The sequence below is a fragment of the Perna viridis genome, chromosome 3, assembly GCF_037379345.1.
Source record: "Perna viridis isolate PV_CMFRI_1.1 ecotype Kerala chromosome 3, ASM3737934v1, whole genome shotgun sequence".
Taxonomy (NCBI): Eukaryota; Metazoa; Mollusca; class Bivalvia; order Mytilida; family Mytilidae; genus Perna; species Perna viridis.
This window is the reverse complement of record NC_142447.1, coordinates 38,592,089-38,612,790: the sequence shown is the minus strand read 5'-3', so window position 1 is coordinate 38,612,790 and position 20,702 is coordinate 38,592,089. Positions and strand designations below refer to the sequence as shown.

The 20,702-nt window shown below is 32.8% G+C and overlaps 1 protein-coding gene across 1 annotated transcript; it reads left to right on the top strand.

The window, feature by feature from the left end:
- Positions 1 to 1,724: 1,724 nt before the first annotated feature.
- On the top strand, positions 1,725 to 20,359 carry LOC148622174 (growth hormone secretagogue receptor type 1-like). The gene is made up of 4 exons (XM_088571791.1): positions 1,725 to 2,254; positions 8,336 to 11,837; positions 17,778 to 18,003; positions 18,701 to 20,359. The coding sequence occupies exon 2, from the start codon at positions 8,336 to 8,338 to the stop codon at positions 9,374 to 9,376; it is 1,041 nt and encodes a 346-aa protein (XP_088427917.1). The 5' UTR covers positions 1,725 to 2,254; the 3' UTR covers positions 9,377 to 11,837; positions 17,778 to 18,003; positions 18,701 to 20,359.
- The last annotated feature ends 343 nt before the right edge of the window (positions 20,360 to 20,702 follow it).

The following is a 20,702-nucleotide window of genomic DNA, read 5'->3' as shown; positions in this document are numbered from 1 at the left end:
GGTCTGATATCAGCTAGACTATGCAGCCGTCTTAAGCCATTGCTGTGTGCTGTTAGGTCTTTTAATTTAGACCTCCGTGAGATGGTAAACAATCCTTTTTGTTTCCTCCTAAATAACAAAGGGGAATGACAGGTTATATTTTTGTCATATTGCTAACCCTCATATTTGCTCTATTTATCCACATCGTCTGAAATGTTTGTGTTTTTTTTTCTAACTTTAAATGATATGAATATCCTAGCATGTATGTGATTCAAGTTTTGCGTTCTTAAAAACCATAACGATATATGGATTTTATCATCCATACTTAATACAAGCCTCCGTTGGATTCCTTCGGTAAACCTGAAGATCATATTCCATCTGAAGCTTTAGTATTGTCATTATTTAAGCCCGTCAATTTGACCAATAATCGGATTTTGCACTTCTCTGTATTTGTTATGACTATCATGATGATTATCCTATTTAGGTATTGGCCTTTCTCGTTATCTTACACTAGCTTTAGGTGTTCTCCTTGATCATTTTATAGGTGGGCGGTTTGCTTTTGTAGCTTTCTTAATAGATGATTGTGTTTAAATCGGTTTTGACTTAAAGGATTGTTTTCCATCGAAGTAAGTATTTTTTCTCTTCTTTAATAGTTTCTATAAGTATTAGACATTTAACTTTAAATTATTTAACAATGATAGCAGAAACTTATGATTGCTCTATTTTTCTGTTTTGTTTCTCACTTGTCTCCTTGTTAGTCCGTCCTTAGTTGTGTCAGTACTTACTTTTTTATCTTTTCATTACCGTGTCTGATTTCTTCCACAAGCTTCATTAACAACCTCCGGGTGAGGACTATATCTTTCTATTGACATTTCCGTGAGTTACAGTTTCCAGTGTATAGTCTTAAAACAATAATAGAGTCGGCTCCATTTTTCACTCTTTGCCGCAGAACGTGTATCATGATGTGTTATTTCCGCAATTTTTGTACTACCTTTATGCGTATGGAGTTTTTATATCACAACTCATTCGTTATTCCAGAGGTTGCCGTAACTACGCAGACTTTTTGTATCGCGTTATACTACTTCAAGAATAGGGTTATGTTGCTACAAGTAATCGCTACAGAAGTTTTATTGTCGTCATCAAGAACTCATGGATCGTTACAGTGTATCTATCTTCATGAAAACTGATTTGTTCAACGTGTCATAGTTTTCCTTCCCCCTCTTTTGTCTACCCTGGACCCTTTTTATGAGCAACTCGGCGGGTGTTTCTAGAAAAGCAGAGGGTGCTTACCTTATCGGTCCAAATTGCTCATTTGTGTGAGTGTCTCTTTCCATGTCTAGCCTTTGTCCCTGGATTACTTTCTGTCGATTTCCGCTAGAACCTTGGTTCCCTTGATTACTCCTTAATTCAATAAACTTCAGCTTATTTTTAAACACAACCAACAATCTCCATATAATTACTAATTATCACATTATTTTTATTAAAATGTGTTTGCCTTATTTATTGAATTTAACCAAACCTGAAACAATGCAATCTGCAAGAAAGAAATAACAATGGAGTATAAAACAATGCATTTTATTATCATCATAGAAGTAATTTAAATTCAGTAGTTGTTTCTGTGAAAAACAATTTCAATAACAATCACTAACCTAACATTTCATATCACTGCACATGAAATTCTATTGTAATCTGCATCGAAAATTTTCTCAATTAATGGAATACATCTAAATTCCATTACTCCAGTATCAACATGTAAAGGCTTATCTTACCACTCTGTTTCTATCTATTAGTTCTTTCATCTCCTGGTAATGTTATAATGTGATGAAAATGAAAGTTATACCTAACTGAGCAGTGCTAGATTAGTGTAGGATAAGCAAGTATAGACACACTTATAGTCGATATTGCTCGATATGTTGCTTAACTTCTTCTTAAGTACTAAAGTTGAATCGAGTTATGACGTCATGGGCATATGGAAAGGACAGCCGTTTCCAATATCATTAATGAATTTATATTACCGGATAGAAGTCGATGTTTCCGAAATATAGAAATATTGTTGTGTCGTCTGGATCTCTCCTCATTTTATTGGATATTCAAAGACTTAAAATGACATTTTGCGGATTTTGTAATCATAGTACAGTTGTAATTAAACAGATCTAAATTTAAAACAACAGTGGATGGATATTGGGTTTCCTATTATTCTAAGCTCTTGCTCAGTAAATCAGGAAAATCTCGTTCAACGTTTATTTTATTTCAAGAAAACGTTTTTTGTGAAGAGGTAAGTCTATAACATTAAACATCTCAATCTTTTTTTTAATAATTTTAAATTCTATGTAGTTTTGTTGGTACGATTTACATTACTGATACAGTTGAAAGGGAAATCAAGGAAGCCAGTATTCGGACGGTAATAAAAAAAAAACAAAATCTAGGATATAAACGACTGAACAAAAAAAAATTAGACAAACACAACAAATAACGTGAAATAAACAAAACAACATAGACAAAGTCGCGTGTTTAACAATTAAGCGATGATGGTCATTTCATTTCATTTACATATGTATACGGTCTTTTTCAACGAAAGTAGCAAACACCGAAACCGGAAAAAAACTTATTTAACATTTGCAATAATGCAAAGAGTAAAAAAAATAACGTACTTTTCTACAACATGATTTAATCAAACCCATCTTTCTCGTTTTAAAAGAAGATTAAGCAAATTATAACAAATTAAATTTACAAATCGCATTTAAGTGACTTCTTTAGTTGTCTCGTTGTCCATGGTATTGGGATTTTTTTTTGTTTCACTGGTTTGGGTTTTTGTATTGTTTTACACTATTTTTTTATTATTATTTTTGTTTGTATTTCTTAATGATTATTGTGGTTCGTTCTGTTCGATACTATTTTTTGTTTCCTTTTAATCTTTTTTTTTTTGGAGAAGTAGTTAAAGGTTTATGCCTTACGAAAGTTCATCACTAAAAGTATTAGGGACGCTAAACTTACGTGTGCAAGTACACCTGGTCCTTATCCGTTTTTTTTTCAATTTGGTTATTTTTTTAGGTTTGAATTTCGTCATTCGAATTTTGCATGTAGTTACTTCTTATCTTTCCAAAATTTCAACTTATTTACTTTTGTTCGTATAAATATTTTTAATGATTAGCAAGTACTGAAATTTTATCTAAACTTGCATTCACGAATATGAATTCGGAATTTGTTGCGGTCGTAAAATGATGAATCCGGTAGAACATTTATTATAACGTACAAACTCCTGTGAATTAAAAAAACATCATAACAGGGTATACTTACATTAGAAACAACTAATTTGGACTAACAGGAAGCTCTATCAACAGAAACGATCTGTATGAAGTTCACAGTGTTAGTATCTCAGTTGGAGAAGGCAATATATTCATTTCAAATTGTTTGTATTTCTGAAAAGTAAATATTTAATACATAAAGATTGTTAGATATGGGGCGTGGTATTAGTTAAGGTAATATGTATCTCGTCTAATTAGCGGTGTAGAAGGCATTGATAACAGACAACGTGGTTCGTTCTGACCTTGAAAGCATTCTCTCAATGTTAGGTCATTCTAACCTTAGATCCCAAACACATCGAAGTTAATCCAATCACTTGTTTGTAGGCGCATAATAATGTATTCTTCATTTATTTGTATGTCTTTTTTCTTTTTCTATTCTATAAAAAAACCTATGAGCTTATTACAATCAATAGAAACGAGAAGAATACAGTTCAATGCGCTTGTTTAGTTTTTAATATTTACTTCAGCTCTCATACCTTTGTACTGTTTTCATGTTCTTTGAATGTGTGTCATGTGGAAGTAAATCATTCTATGTGTTCCCGTGTTTGATCACAATTTTTCGGAATGAACGGATAACCTCAATCATGTGGTGCACATTAAATTACCTAATACCACCTGCAATTGGGTTATTTTTATAGAAAGAATAACTGTAGTTATTCCTAATAATTTAATTTTTGTATCAAAATCATCATAAAAAAAGTTTATGAAGTCCCTGTCATATATAGCGGATATGGCAGTCGAATTTTTATCAAATCAGAAAACGTGTTATTCCTTAAATAAATTAATTCATTAATACAAAAATTTATATCGAACAAAATTAAACAACTCATTTTCGTAATGCGGACTAAAGGGTAGATTTATTCTATATAAAAGAGATGCCTTTTTCCGATGTACAGAAACCATCTTTCATGTAGCAGAGTTTTATCTCGGTGCATCTGATGACAGTCCCAGAGACGAATAAAAATAATTAAAAATAAAGCATTTTTTATTCTTATTTTAAAAAGGAATTTCGATGACAAAAATACAGAAGGAATATAGCATAGTAAGATGTATTCGGTCTGTATTAGGAAAGTAATCAAGGGAACCAAGACACTACAGCGGAAATCAAAAGAACGCGACCCAGCAAGAAAGACCAGACATAGAAAACAGACAAACACAACAAAGAACATAAAGCAACCAAAAAAAAAAATACATGCAAAGCAACAAAAATAAATGAGCAACTCGGACTCCACGAAAAAAACTGGGAGCATGGACCAGGTGTATCGGTAGGGTAAGAGTCCTCTGCTTTTCTAGAAATACCCTCAGAGTTGCTCATAAAAAGTCGTCCGGGAATGACGAAAGAGGAAAGGAAAACTATGACACGTTGCACAAATCAATTTTCATGGTGCAGATGGATACACCATAACGATCCACGTTATGGTAAGCTCTGGCATAACGTATGAGTTGTGATATGAAAACTCCATACGCAGGTGCTGAAGGGATGTTGCCACAGATGAAAGGAAATTTGACAATTCTGAATGAAAAATCATCATGTTTGTCATAAAGTTTTGCAAGGTCGTTTCCACAAACTTTTAATGTCTGTGACTGTATACTTTAAATATTGGCAGTCCTGTTTGCATGGTCAATTTTGATTTAAAGCTAACGAGGGCTTAACTTCAAGTATTGTGGTCCGCGTGAAAATGAATTTTGGTATCATGCTGTTCCACAAGGCAGAATAAATGATCTTCTTTTGTTTCTAATTTTTATTAATGACATAAGGAAAAACCTCCTCTCCTAGACAAGACCATATTTGCTGATAAAACATTTCTACAAAAGTGAAAGGGACACTATCAACTTTTAATTCATCATGGATTAAATGATTAACAAGTGGCTTGTGTCTTTTCGTCTGAAGGAAAATACGGAAATATATTTTTTTTTCTATTCAGCTTTTATTAAATTTAAAGAAAGTTTCAATAATCTACACTTATCTGATGATCTGAAATTAAAATAAGAAATGAAAAGCGCGGAACAATTGGGGCTCTTAGAAAATTCAAATTTATGATAAACAGACAAAATCTCGAGAAAAAAATCTACTAGTTTCTCGTGCATATTCGTCAAATAGCCGAATATGTATTTGAAGAAAGGGAGATTTGTAATACTGTTAATAGTAATGAAAATGGAAAAGCAACCATAAGTTGCATGTACCGTAATCAGGTTTCCATTTTCCACAAGGATTGAACTCCTTTATATATAAAAAAGATGGAGTTTATATCGTATATGAATCATATGATTCTCAAGCGTGGCACAATGAGAGAGAGAAACTTTAAAATTTGTTCAAAATTAATACAATGTTCCCATTTAATAGACTATACATTTTCTCTTGATTTAGATTTCGTTTTTTATCATATTATCATGACCTTGAAATTTCAGTTTAAAATGTTGAGAAAATTCAATTATGTTATAAAATGATTGAAAAAAGAATGCTAGTAGCAGTAGTGTTTCTAAATACCCTGTCCATTTCACTCTCTCGGCTGAGAAACTAAGAAGTGATTTATTTCGAGTCGACATAATTTATAATTTTGCCTGTACCTGTGGATTTATTTTTCATGAGAATGCATCAATTACTGTTTTTTAGTGTCGAAGTTAAGGGTAACTCAGAACGACTATGTGAATTACAATCTTTGAAATAGTTCACCAAAAAAAGATCTAGAAATCTTGATTGAAGGCAATCCTGTTTTTTTATGATAATGATTATTTACAGAGGTATTATGTTTAATATGTGCATATTCTACAATAGAAGATCTCATACGTTTGTTTTTCTTGCGAGTGATCCTTATTGTTTCTACATGGACAATAAAATAATCATTAACTAAACGTAAATTGGATTGTATTATATTGAAGCAGGAGACACTTAGACAAAATAAAATATGTCTGTTTCCTGCTATCCTAGTTACTCTTATTTTGGACCTTCCCTAAGCATTTCATGGCCATTTTGGCTAAAACACCGTAAAAGTCTAGATTATTTTCCCATTCACTCAATGTAAAATGTTTTTGAAAAATAAAATAATTTCCCTACCTACCTACCCTATTGTTTTCTTGCTTATCCTGGCGGTAAATTCGGCCTATATTCCTTATTTTTGTGGAGTCACAGTTGGTTATATTATTTACAACAGAATATCGCATTATTTAAAATTAAAACAAATGATAATAACAACGCCCCAAAATATTATCTAAGATGTTAAAAAAAGGACCGACTTGTAGTGCACAAGTCTTAAACGTATTATGGTTTTACAATAAATGTTGTCTTACCATACTATTAGAACCATTTGATAGTGTCTTAATAGATTTCAAAATGAACCAGAAGCTTTAATAAAAAGATAAACATAGTCACCAAACTTGTGTTTCCTGTCTACCAATTTCCATTAAGTAGATTCCGGAATGAATTAAGTGGCTCTTTGGACGGACATAAAGACACAGTTTACTGTCATTTTACGACAATGAGACTATAAATAACTATATCCAAAGCTTAAGTTGACGGTACAAAAGAAATTGATTTCCATTCTTATTAGAATTTTATGGTGTGAAAGTTTTTTTTATTATTCAGTTGTGTTTCTCCTATCAAGACATTTTACTTTTAAAGGACATTAAAAGACAAGCGAGCAGTTACGTCGAAGGTTCTGGAACTGTCGTTAAATAGTCTATTGCAGGCTTTACTGTTTCGGTATAACAGATTAAACACTTCAGCTACATTCATATTTTCACTTACATGTATGCTCCTCTATTTTTTTTGTGACCACTTTTAATTTTCATGTCTTGGCTGGTAAATTTTTGATACAAATATATGTTTGACTACCATTGTGTGTTAATTCGAATTTCAACGATATAATTTGGAAATAGTTTTGAAAGCTGATAACAAATAAACTATAAAATCAAGTTCTATAAAATGAGCCAATGCTTTTCTATATTATATTAAAAAGTGACATTTTCTTGATAGAAGGCTTATATGTGGTCATCTGATGTAGATGAATAATATAAAGACTAAGAAGTCGTGTTCTAGATGAAAAAAAAACAAGCTGCCTGATTGTATTTAATCAGTTGACTTGCAGTAATTAAAATAATCTTTACTCTGTAGGTTTCATCTGGACAAGAAAAACGCTCTGTTATCGTTAATGTTGTGAACATATCTGTTTCTCCGCTTAATTTCTTTCAATAATTTGGTGGTTTTCTCTGAAAGTATCCAAAATTGTGGTTATCTCACTTCGATATGTATTCTCCTATTTGGATTCATTACTAAGTACCAACATTTTATAGATCTCATTCAATCACATTTTGTCGAGGTTTCAGTAGAGCTTTTCTTTGCCTACAGAGTTGGTATCTGAATACAACAATGCCAGTCATTAGTCACGTCTATATCAACAGTCAGTCGAATTGCTTAAATTAGTGGCCAACAAAACATATTGATAACATAAACATGGTTGCCTACTCTGATACAATATTTATAATGAAGTTAAAATCTAGTGATGTGAGGCCAGTATGTTTAATTCGTGCACAAGAAATGTTTCGCACACTCACTCAATCTCAGATTCTTCGACATTCGTAATACAGCGTTAGGTAAATAATATACTTCTGCGACATACTCGGCAAGCTGTCAGTCAAAACGTATGCTACCTTTTCATTCAGTTCTAGTACAGCGAGATCAAGGATTCAGAAAATAAATGAATGAAAAAAATCACTTCAAGACGTACTTAACACGGTATATTCAAAATGAGCAGGAAGAGATATAGTAAGATCAACGTACAGCATATAGTTTGAAAATGTACCATTTTGTAGGTAGCGATTTTAAGTTCGAGTCATAATTTGAAATAGTCTGAAGAAGGTTTTCTTCAGAATCTTTGAAATATTAACAAAAGGAGAATAACATATTAGATTTTCAGTTCTTGTTTGTTGTGTGAATTGAGAGTTAATTCATTTTTATATTGTAACACGGTTTAACAATAACGTTGTCGACATTGTTAAATATAAATATTCCGATGTGAAATATCATTCAATAAAAAAATATTTTCTCTTTTCAGATGAATTCAACAGATTTCAACTCAAGCTTTGTAACAACGACTCAAGAGGCAAATATAGGAGAATTATCGTTGATTGAAATTTATAATACCCATATTCCAATTATATATGACATTTCAAAAGCAAAAATTCTATTGTACATATTTGGATTTCCTGCTAATGTGTTATCATGTTTCTTATGGTTGCGTTCTCCTTTAAGACATTCTTCTGGTTGTTATTTTGCCGCTTTGGCTGTTTCCGACGACTTCTTCTTGGCCCTTTCAATTATATATGAATTGCAAAATAACTGGGATACTGACACGCTGCAATTTCCAATAATTTGTGAGACGTTTCCCGTGTTTTATCTTGCAGTACAGTACTTATCACCCCTATTGACGCTTGCGTTTACTGTAGAGAGGTACATTTCTATCAAATTCCCACTAAAGCGAAGGCAATTTTGTACTGTCAAAAGAGCAAAACTAGTTGTCTTTTGCATGACAATATTTGTCATATTGCTGTCAATCATTCAATCATACTTCTGGAAATACATGGATGGTCATTGTCTGTTACGTGAAGCCAAAGAAGTCAGTGACTTCCGTTCAAACTGGAATTGGGTCACGGAAACGACTATGTTTATAATAGTTCCGTTTCTAATTCTGATTTTTAACATCATGGTTATTTACACTATGAGGCAAACGAAAAAGAGAGTTAAAAAATTGTATGGGCCAATTCCTCCGCGGAAACGCTCAGCCAATACAAAAACGCTGTTAGTGGTGTCATTTTACCTCATAATTACAACACTTCCGGTAAGTGTCACGTATATATTGTCGGAGTATTTTGTACCAACATGTTGCGACAAAATTGATTCGAATATAATTCAGAATGACTCAAATTGGCAAAGACACTTAAATTTTGTTGTTGCCAGAGAGTTTGTTTACCTCTTCGGTATTTCTCACTATGCTTTTAACTATGTCATATACCTGACCACAAGTAAGAGTTTCCGACTCGAGCTCAAAAAGGTCTTTAGGAAAGTTATTGGAACTTGCGCTTTAAACGGTAACTAATAAACAAATGACACACATTGTGAATATTTGTTTAATCTTATTTTTATATGGTCAATGAATAAAAATTAGAAGTTACCATTATTGGCCGGCATTACTTTCAAATAATCCGTTTCATCTTAAATAAATAAACATCCACAGTCAGAATTTCCGTGTTTGAAAGTTGACTTTGTTGATTTTTTTTGTTGATTGTTTCTATACTGCATTTCAACTGGAAATAGTGATTACATGGATATGGCCGAGAAGTATTATAAAACGTAATCAAATCTGTACTGTTTACCACAGATGCAATAAGTTAAGTCAATAGGCAGAATGATTTATCTGTACCTATAGTACATGTATACATTTAAAATAGTCAGTTGAATGATGTCCTTTCTATAAAAGTACGTGAAGACAATTGACTTCAAAATGTTGACCTTATCGTACTTCAACCAAGATATTTTTGAAAGCATGACTTTCGCATAAAATATGTTCGCACTAGGTAGAAAAGGAAATGGAAAATAAATGTTTAAGCCTGTCGGTTTTGTCTTTTCCATCATTTAAAGTAATTGATATGCCCTTTTAAGCCTTGCAATTCTCATTTAGTCACTTTTAACAACATCAGCAGTCAAAAGGCTTTTGGTTAACTAAGATAAATGATGCTTTAATTCATTCATGTTTGAACATCCGTCAAAATGTCTCCTGGAGAGAAATCTCCGTATAATACCTTGATGATTAGAAAACCTACCGTATTTAATACTGATCAGTAGAAGTAATGCGGCATCATCAGCATTTAATTACTAATGCCCTGGTGATCTTCTTATGAACCTATGAACTTCGGTTAAGACATAAAATGGACATAAGGGAGCTCTAAGCAGTTACTAATGTTGTTTTTTTTTAGGAAAAGGGCTTTTGTTTCGGTTTTTTTTTCATATAAAAATGCATCACCGTGAAAATACCGGAATCAATTTATATGAATTATTATCTTTATTAGATTTCAAGGCATTGTCTATCAAAAAGTGGTTAAAATCCGCAACAAAAAAGATATGAACAAAGTCAAGCATATTCATAAGAATTGTATCTCTAGAAACTATGTTATGACTTGTTTATCTTCAAACCGAGTAGTTACTTGGGTTGACCTTCGTCTAATCCATCTAGTATCTCATAAATTAAGGAAAAATTGTCCATGAGAACAACTATAGTAAAAACCCGAAGCACTTTCCTCTAATTGACAAATTGATAAGAGGCTCAGAGGATACTTGATATATCATCTAAAACTGTAGAACAATAGGACACATAACATAAATAGAAAAAACTCTGTCGCTACCATTAGAAAGAACAATCATATATGTCTTTAGGAATCATCAATTGAGTTTTTTCCTCTTTGTATTAAAGTCAATATCTTTGAGGCAATATACATGATATTCATCTGATGAAATAAAGAAATGGACCCTTTTACATGAGATGGTCAGCGATGTTTTAAGCAATGCAGTCATTAAGAATGGTGATTAATTAATCAACAAGTGTAAGAGTGATTATTTTATACAAACGTAAACATCGGATTCGAAATATTTGAAGTAAATATAGCTATTGCTTCTGTACGGTAAATGCGGTGTACATCATACAAACAGTTTAAAACAATTGGTGAAAAAATAACACCCCCCCACCTCCCCCCCCAAAAAAAAAAAACTGATAATCGATCACTTAACAGTCACAAATCGAATAAAAACCGTTTGATAACCTGTGTAAATCAAACATTTGTCAATGAGTGTTTGGTTGAAAAAATCTTTGTGTTAAACTTGTTCATCAATTTACATTAAGATGGACAAGTATTACATTTTCGGACATCTGGAACTATTCCTGAAATCAAGAAAATTTGTTAACCGATCACTTACCATTAAAAATCGATCATTTTAAAGCATTTTGTCGATATGTGTTCTTTTTTCTATGCTAATCGAGCGACTGTCATTCGATTTATTATGAGTGATCGATGATCAGTTTGACCGATTTGTTATATCGGGATTAAAACAAACATGCAGATATATAAAATCATGCAATGAAGCTATGACCATCCTAAAATATATCTGCTATCTTCGTTTTTTTTATAAATACGTTGTTAATATACGTAAAGAATGCGTTGTGTATTGTGGAACATCTGTTGTCAATTACATCAGCTAATAATTTTGATCTTATCAAAATTTCTTTTCATTTGTATATGAAAGGAATGTTTAGAACAACCAAAGTTCGGAAGAGTGACGTAAGGATTTTTTTAATCAAGAGGTGACGCACCTTTTATTATTCGTGCAAATATGATCGACGTGTGTTGAATGCAACAATACCCATTTCCTTTAACAATTACCCCACTAAGGTGTGTCTCCTTTCCTTAGCATCGCTTTAATGATTTATTATAAAACAAAACTAAATTTTCAGTTCAACATATCAAGTTAATTAAAGTTGGATCAAAATAGTATGACATCTAGTTAAGGTTAGTACTTTTTGTTTTGTTTTGACTACGCTTCAAACAAGCACGTTACGCATTCGGAAACGATAATCACAAAGAAATTTCCTGTTATTGTCAGTTATCATATACGAATCACGCTTGTCTATAATACACGTTCATAATCCTACCAATGACCTTGAAGAAAGGGTATTGTCTTTGACATGTGGAAATTTCCGCGCAACTATTCTATCATCTCATTTACTAATATACTATTTCATCAAAACGAACCTTTGCCACATTTTTGATGGGCATAAAAAATAGTTATAAGACTTCAGTATGCTTTTATCAAAGTCAGAAAACCACTGATAAGTTGAATTATATCATCATCATTTTCTGCATTTACGTATTTATATTGTTACTGAAAACTCTTGGGAGAACCTTTCAAAGCTGACTTCATCCATTCGAACATAATTCCATTAAAATACTAAAATCCTATCTTGATCTCTCCCTTTGAATGGTGAAAATTTCCAGTTCCTTATAGAATTAAGATCATGTTTTTCATTCATATGCAATGTTTTAGTGCTTGAGTTGTATAAATATTTTTTATTGATGGTAATATTCCGTTGGTGTACTTTGTAAGATCAATCGAGCAAGTTTTTAACACAAATGACATGCAAATTCTATTTTTGTAAATGCGGCTTTATGTCCGGGATAAACAGGTCTGGTAAAAGGTCTGTTAAACATTTATCTAACTGTACATCTTTTAACCCGGGAAGCTTGAATATTTTATCTATAAGTTTATTCTAATTTGGTACATCTAAAGGTGAATGAAACTTTTACAAGTGAAGCTTCTATTCTTTTTGTCTTTTTTCACAATTAAGTTCTGCGTTTGAAGAAAAAAATAAAATTATTTCGTATATATATATATTTTGTTCAACCTTAAAATTAAGAATTGTTTTTAAATGTGCCCTTGTGTTTTGATATACACAAACCTCTGCATTGTAGATTTGATATGACAAGCCCTAAAGATTTATTCTAACTGAAAACAAGTGCATTGTATCCCCACACAACTCAAAAAGTTTATTCGTTAGTAGATTTTAGTTGACAAAATAATTGACTACAATAAACCGTATAGTAAAATATATCTAATATTCAAAATTCGAAAGACAAATATTCAACAACTGCCATTTGTAAGCAAGAAAACGGAAGCAAAACAAACTAACCGGAACAGACAATTAAATACAGAAAAAAAAGTTACAAAAACAATCCAAGTTTTAGTTACACAAATCGGTTGCATTGACCAGACACTTTGGTAATTATGCTTTTTTATCTAGAAAACAGGGGAAATCTATCCAATAAAGTCGATATTTTCAGGGGCGGATCCAGGATTTGAGTTTAGGGGTGGGGCGTAAATTGAATTAAATGCCGTGCAAAGCAAGGCAAACAATATCATGGGGTGAAACTTGTGGTGAAATTTTTTTTCTTACCGATTTGGGGGGGGGCGTACGCCCGGAACGCCAGTCCTTGGATCCGTGGCTGATTTTCATTACTAACACCTGCACTAAAATAAGCTGATGTGTTCATGGTTAAAAAACAATTTACTTTTATATTACCCTGTACCATTAAGTTTATCTGCATAAACTCTTTAAGGTAATGAGTAACACATGAGTTATCAACGGTAACAGTTTAGATTCATGTTAAATGAAATGTACCATAAACAACTACAAGAGACCAAAATTACATAAAATTTAGAATCTGTGTATATTAACACGCTAATAACTTGGATGCTATAGCGTTTACCACAGAAACTTACAGTATAATGTTCTTGTCGTTGAATCGTTTGATAGAGTTCGAGGTCATATTTTAAGCTGTCGTAGTGCATTGTCCTTTTTGTTCTTTTTTGTGTTGTATTTTTTTTTGTGTATAGAATACGTGTTATTAATTCCATGGTTATAAAGAAAGGTTTAGATTATCTCCAATGATTTAATTTGATGTGTAATAAGTCTTCTGATTGGTTCATTTCCCTTGGGCAGCATTAGTTATTTCGTATATAGGGCGTCGATTTGGATTATGTCGATGATGACGTATAAAGATTTCTTAACAGTCAAATAACCGAAGAAGAAATTAGAAAAGCTCTATCGAAGCTAAAAAACGGTAAAGCGTTCGGAACTGTTGGTATATTGAACGAATACATCAAAAACACTGCCACCGATTTGATGCCAATATATATTAAACTTTTCAACATTACGCTTGACACGGGTATAGTACCTGACAGTTGGTCTGACAACTATTTATAATCAAAGGCTGAAGTGTTCAAAGTAGCTTACCGTCAAATATTCCCTGGTACTGATTTTGGCTTACTTTCAACATCCGAAATGGCACGAAAGCAATATGCTCTAAAATCGGGTGACTTCCGATAAAACCTTGTATCCCTTGATATGATTGAGTATACTCTTTCGTAACCGTGATGACTCAAATGTTTTCAATCACCCGGAACAAGATTAAACAACTGGCAATGGCTATAAATTGATATCGGGGTCCTGATAATACACATGTCCTATATATAGTCAATTGTAACGAACGCCTGTTTTTCGGAAACAGAGTAAAATTACATAAATTCAATGCTAACACATTATTTTATCTTTTAATGTAAACTATCCGTTCTCATACAACAACAAAAAAGAAAAAAAACACGCATAGGCATGTGTATGATGTCTTAAATAGGGTACGTTGTAGCGATCTTTGGATCGCTTATGATGTTGACCAGGGTACCAGATTAAGCAACTGGCAATGCATATTCATAAATATCGGATTGACTGTTAACTGTTGGGGTTTAACGCCCGAGCAGTAATATTTCAGCTATATTCAGGCGATGAACATGAAATAGGTGATAAAATGAACATGAAATGACGATGAATGAAAAATGGAATGGAACACAAGGATAATGGGGTCGATAAATTTTGATTGCCACTGGAAACACGGAGAGGTGGGAGACGTCGGGCAATTAAGCCTCCTGTGGTGGAGACCTATGGTTCATATTCCGGGAGAATACCACAGAAGGGTTCTTTAACGTGTCAGGAACGATACATATTTCCCAACACGTTGCACCACTATGGTTTGCGGTCAGGTTTTCCGTAATATGGCCTGACGACCCCAGCATGAAGCATGCCAGGGTTACCCCATTCCACCACCTGGGGCACACAACCCAGTTGCTCTGAGCACTATATAGTCGCCTTTTACGACAAGCTTAGCGCTGTGCGGACCCGCACGGGGTATATCGGGGTCGTGCTAATGTATAATGACGTATAATTTATAGTTTTGTAAAGAGCTCCCGTGCCTGAATCGTAAACTGGGTAATGTTCAATGCTAACCGATCATTTCATGTAAACTTCCCGTTCTCGTACATGCAAGAAACACGCGTAAAACACACGTGTATGTTACTTAAGAAAGTACTGAAATTACGAGTGCAAGAAGTTGCTAACAATATTAGCGACTTAAAAATGAAAGTTCGAAATCTGACCCTGGAAGTATTACATTGAACTTATTTTTAGTCAGACGTTTTCTGGTATTTTGAATAACAGACTTAACAGATTAACAACCAAATCGCAAGCTGGCTTCAGATAAGGGTTTTCAACTGTTGACAATATTTGTGTATCGTAATATAAATACATTGTTTTATTCTCACATAACCTGATCAAAAATTAAATCAGTTCTTGAATACTTCCCAATTCAATAACGTTTTGAGTAAGGCCACATCTTCATTTGGAGTGGAATCAAGTAAAAAAATTAAGTAGCAGTCTTCATAAAAATCAGACGGAAGGTGATTCATTTGTGTCAAAAACTCACTCAACTCCCAATTAATTCTTCTTTGGAAAACTATTCTGATCACATAACCAGTCTCCGTTTTTCATTTAGTCGTTGTGCTTATGAGATAATAACCATATAAATTGTACATGAAATTGACACTTTGTAAGAGTTGTCTTTCTTGATTTGTTTTGATTTGGTTGGTTTTATGGGAGACGAATGATATGTAATTAAGTACCAGTCCATATATTAAAATTCAGACACTGCCAGTAGTAATATGATTCATGGTGTAAAATAGCCAACTGAACAAACGATGGTTTTTCGGTCTACCTATGCTATATTTTCACATAACAAAAATCATTTTCGTATTTAGATCTGCGATTTGGGAAAAATCCTATATATAAGGGTGCTTTAAATTTTGCTTGCATATCCAACTTTGGAACAACTAACGCGTGTCTGTATACCACTTCGCGGCTCATAAAGCATAAGCTGTCCCAAAGTGCATTAAAACTGCCTAAAAGTTAAATCAATCCTAACGAATTTTCAATGCGTCTCTGTTGGAAATAAATCTACTTTGAATCAAAATAATACACTTTGATTTAATGTTGTTCAAAACAAATATTTTGGAGACTTGTAAAGGCAGCATTTGATAAAACCAAAAAGGAGTTTAAAATGGTTCTGAAAAAATTAATAAGAAAAGATAAGATTAGTGTAAAAATTAGAAACTTTTTTATACGTCAATATCTTGGTTTATCAGTCTTCTGATTGATCGCTATTCTGATGTTGTTTAATTAACCAATTCGTCAGAGAGTAGTAATATGTATAATATTCTATCATAATGTCTATAAAAGTGGTATCCCTATAAATTACCGATGTTCAAGTAATATTTCAGATATCAATTTGGTATCACAGCAATCATTTCCCTATTAGAGCAAAAACGCCACAATTAAGAACCGCTGCAAATCTACTAAAGTGATGCGCAGTGCTATACTTCCTGAGAAAGCACTCCATCCATACATTTATATGAATTTAGATACATTGAAGTGTAGATAAGATGTCGGGTTCTTGATTACTCCCGCCAAATTAACACTATAGGATTTCTGTTTCCCGCAGACAATGTCTTATAATGAAATATTAATGAAATCACATAAAAACGGTAATGCAAACCTTCCCTGATTTAAATCCTACAGTTTTAACAATTTGAACCGGTTTTATTTTATTACAGGATATTGGAATTTCGTATTAAGGTAAATCAAGGGTAAAACAGGACTTGCTTTTAAAATCACAAACATGGTATTGTGCATTTTAGATAAGTCAAGAGAAACAATGATTTTAAGCTTGTAGTTTTTATAAAATGAGATAAGTAAAAAACTCTTAAAAATAAACTGGGTATAAATAGACCAACTACAGGCGTACACAGATATTATTCTGGGCGAAGCAAACCAGACGTAATTTTTGAAGGAATTAACTAAACAATCCAGTCGCTATATTATGCTCTCTTCATTCATTTCTTGAGAGCAAACAAATATTATAAGTAGCCTCCCTATTCCGTACATGCATTTTTGTCGAAACGAGTGTGTCTACTGCTGCTTGTATCGTGAGTAAAAGAGAATCGGAAACGAAGTGGGAATAAATTATACGGGTTAGGAATACAAGTAAAGAACATTTTGTGATATTATATCAATTATTTAAGGAATGGCTGTTATATTTTTCGGTCTACAAAAAAAAATAAATAAAAAATAAATAAATAAATAAAAATAACGTCAATCACGTGGTGCACACTAAATAGCTTGCGCAGCGTGTTAGTTTTAAGTCTGCAACACGGGCATATGAATGAATGGAATTCCAACTCTTACGTAGCAAGAGTAGGATTTACCCATGTATCTGATTTTTGATTATCAAATCTTTCAACTATGAGATGGTGCATATTATTAGTAATATGAAACTTGTACCATGTTATCCCTCAGATCACCACGGCAACTTAATTCTTGAAGAAGATGAATATTTGTTAACAATTACTCTTCTGAAGTAACTTGACTAATATTAAAAGATTCATATAATTATTAAGAAACGCATTCATTTATTCTTATCCGTTTTTAAATGCTTTTTTTTAGAATTGTTATCTTCATGAAAGTAAGCTTCCTCTTGTATTTTAATGTTTTCCCCGATTTTTCATTTCAGACTTGTGGGACGTGAAACATCGAAAAAAGTACAAATATTCCGTCATACCATGGAAGTATAATATCAAGATATACTTCCATGATCATACGTATAAAAAACACCATACCTCACTCCGGCGTCAAAGAAGACCAGCTGTGGACTGTCTGAGAAATTTCCGATAATTGATATGTTTATCTTGGTAGCATCAATCTATTCTATTTGGTTAATGTGTTATCACTCTTGCACCGTACGTATTGTTTTAATTTTTTAATGAACTTTTATAGCACGTAACAATTAATTGATATTAATTTTGGGGAGCTTTTTAATTTCATTTTTGATTTGATTTTTGTTTTTGTTTAATTTTTTTGTTTTATTTTGTTTTTGTTTGTTTCCATATTAAGTCGGGGAGATACTACCATGGTAAAGACTGAGTAAAGCTGAATATAAATTGAGAGGGTGGGGTGAAATCACGTGAATAAATGTGCTGGTCAGATACATTAACCTGATCAGACATTTACAAATACAAATAATATGGAAATGTCACTCGATGGTGATAAGAAATGAGTGATTCTGAACACCAGAAATGGAAATGACAAAAGCCATAAACGAGACATCCAAGAAAATAATGTAGTGAGTAATTTGTCCTTTTAACATTGTACGTATTATTTCAGTCAAGGTTTCATAACACGGTTGGTGCTTGCATTTACCAAAAAAGGCAACTTTCAGCATCAGATGGTATGCACCACGACAGCACAAGAAACATGTTGGCCATCTTTAAATTATTTTCCTCCATTTTTTTTTTCATTTAATTAACTAAACTGAAAATGACAAGATTCGCACTGATTACATGCGTGTCCCCCTTGGACGATGTTCGTCACATCATTTGTCAAAGATGTCCCTATAGGACCACTTCCAGACGTTCAATATCGTTCTTTCAATTGCAGGATAAGGCCATTTAACAATGACACCGAAATCTTTAACAGACGAAGGAGTGGCGCAATATTGTTATTGACAGTATCAACGTGTAAACACACATGATCAAGTTGTTGAAAATTTTGAGCAATAACGCAGATGAATAAGAGTAGTGAACATGAGATCAAAAGCAACTACTGTCAAAGCAAAATTTATAAACAATGAAGAACACTAGGACAGGAAGGGAAATACACAATGACACAAAGAAATAGGAAAAGTAAATGAACCACCTAGACTAAACAGAAAACTAAGAGTATGGACCAAGTGCATCTGTAGAGTAAGCGCTTAACGCCCGATCGAGTTACTTTAAATATTTTGTTATACTATACTTCTATTTTAATCAAGTAAACAAGATGCATTAAAGTTTGTGTTCCAGTCTGGTTTCATTTTGGTTTGAAAACTGTTGTGGGTTTAACTTCACTTGAAGAAAAAAATTGCTTATCTCCTGATTTAGCTCAAAAACCTTAAACCGAATCGGGTCTCCTTTTGGTTGTGTTACCTACTCGATCTGCCGCCTGTACAATAATAGATGAAAGTTGAACCGCTCAGATATTATCCTGAATCTAGGCATATTACCAATCAGACCGAAAATTGCTTACCCGATCAGCATGCACATATGTATTCAGTATACACATATGCACGAGGTGTGAAAACCTCTACCACAGGCTTTATATATTCATTTAATATACTTGAACACTCATTTCTGCGTATGTGTTGAAGTTAAAGAAATAACTTGTCGGCGCACTTTTACGTCGAAAATTTGTTAACTGAACGTCGTATATGTCTCATCTTCTCATATGGATCGGATTAGTGTTCGTTAGTTGTTACCCTTGTTCTTGTGCTGTTCGAGGACAAAATCGTTCTTTCTTTACGGACAACATGGACGTTGAGGCATTCCTGTTATAGCCGTTGCAATGTCGCTTTATTGTTTCAAAATTATATGGTAATATGAATACTTAACACATTTAATAGTTAGCTTTGTACAGGTATATGCCATATCGTGGAATTCGATATCAGACTGATCCGACAATAACTTCCTGTTTGATGACTTTGTTTAACCATTTGGTTACTGGGGTTTTGGAGCGGCGGTGTTCTTTAATGAGCTTTGCTCATAGTTTTTTTCTACTCCTGAAATACTTTCAAATATTTTTCCACCGATAAGAATTTAAACTGTTGTGTTAGCACCTTTTGTTGAGCGACACACTCTTTTTTCCTGATATTTCACACCAAAATGATATGTATTTTACCCTCTACTATTGTAGATTATGGCCGTCAGTCTTAGTCATCTAAGTAAACGCTTAAAATGTCTTTTTCATTCAATTAACTTAATGGTGCTATACAATAAACTTTGTTCCACGGGGTAATAAATCTAAGCTCTTCATATCACAATTAAAACAGTATGGTTTCTAACGATACAGAATCAAGATGAACTTAATATATATATAGGCACTAATGTAATGTAATCTAAGTAGACAACTAGCTGCGAAATTTGAGTAATGAAACATTTTCTGGAAAACAAAAACAGTAAAGGAATTAAAAAATGTACCATTGACATGACTTTTCATTTTTTTCGACTACATATTTTATACAGGTTTCATGTCAGGAGAATACATATTAAAAATTTTAATTCTTGTTTTGTTTTGATTTTTTTTATTGGATATACATTTATCATTTAAAAACATCCTAGTCCACCAAGAAGATCAAATGCTTCCAATACTTCACTATTCTTTCTACAGTATGGACAATCTTGTGTAAGGAATACAACAATAAATTTGTTATTCTCTAGTAGTATTGTTTGTCTAACCAACGTACTAAAGTCGTCCAATCTTAATTGGATAATAACATTCAATGGTTGTATCTCCCTCGTAGGCCGTGCGCATGACTTGTCATGGCAATATTTGTATGCACGTTAGACGTTCGTACTTTTCTGTAATATAAAGGCTAACCAATAAGACATAACTGTTTAAAAGACAA

Excerpts from the sequence above, each read along its gene's own strand:
- LOC148622174 (XM_088571791.1), top strand. The coding sequence starts at position 8,336 with ATGAATTCAACAGATTTCAACTCAAGCTTTGTAACAACGACTCAAGAG.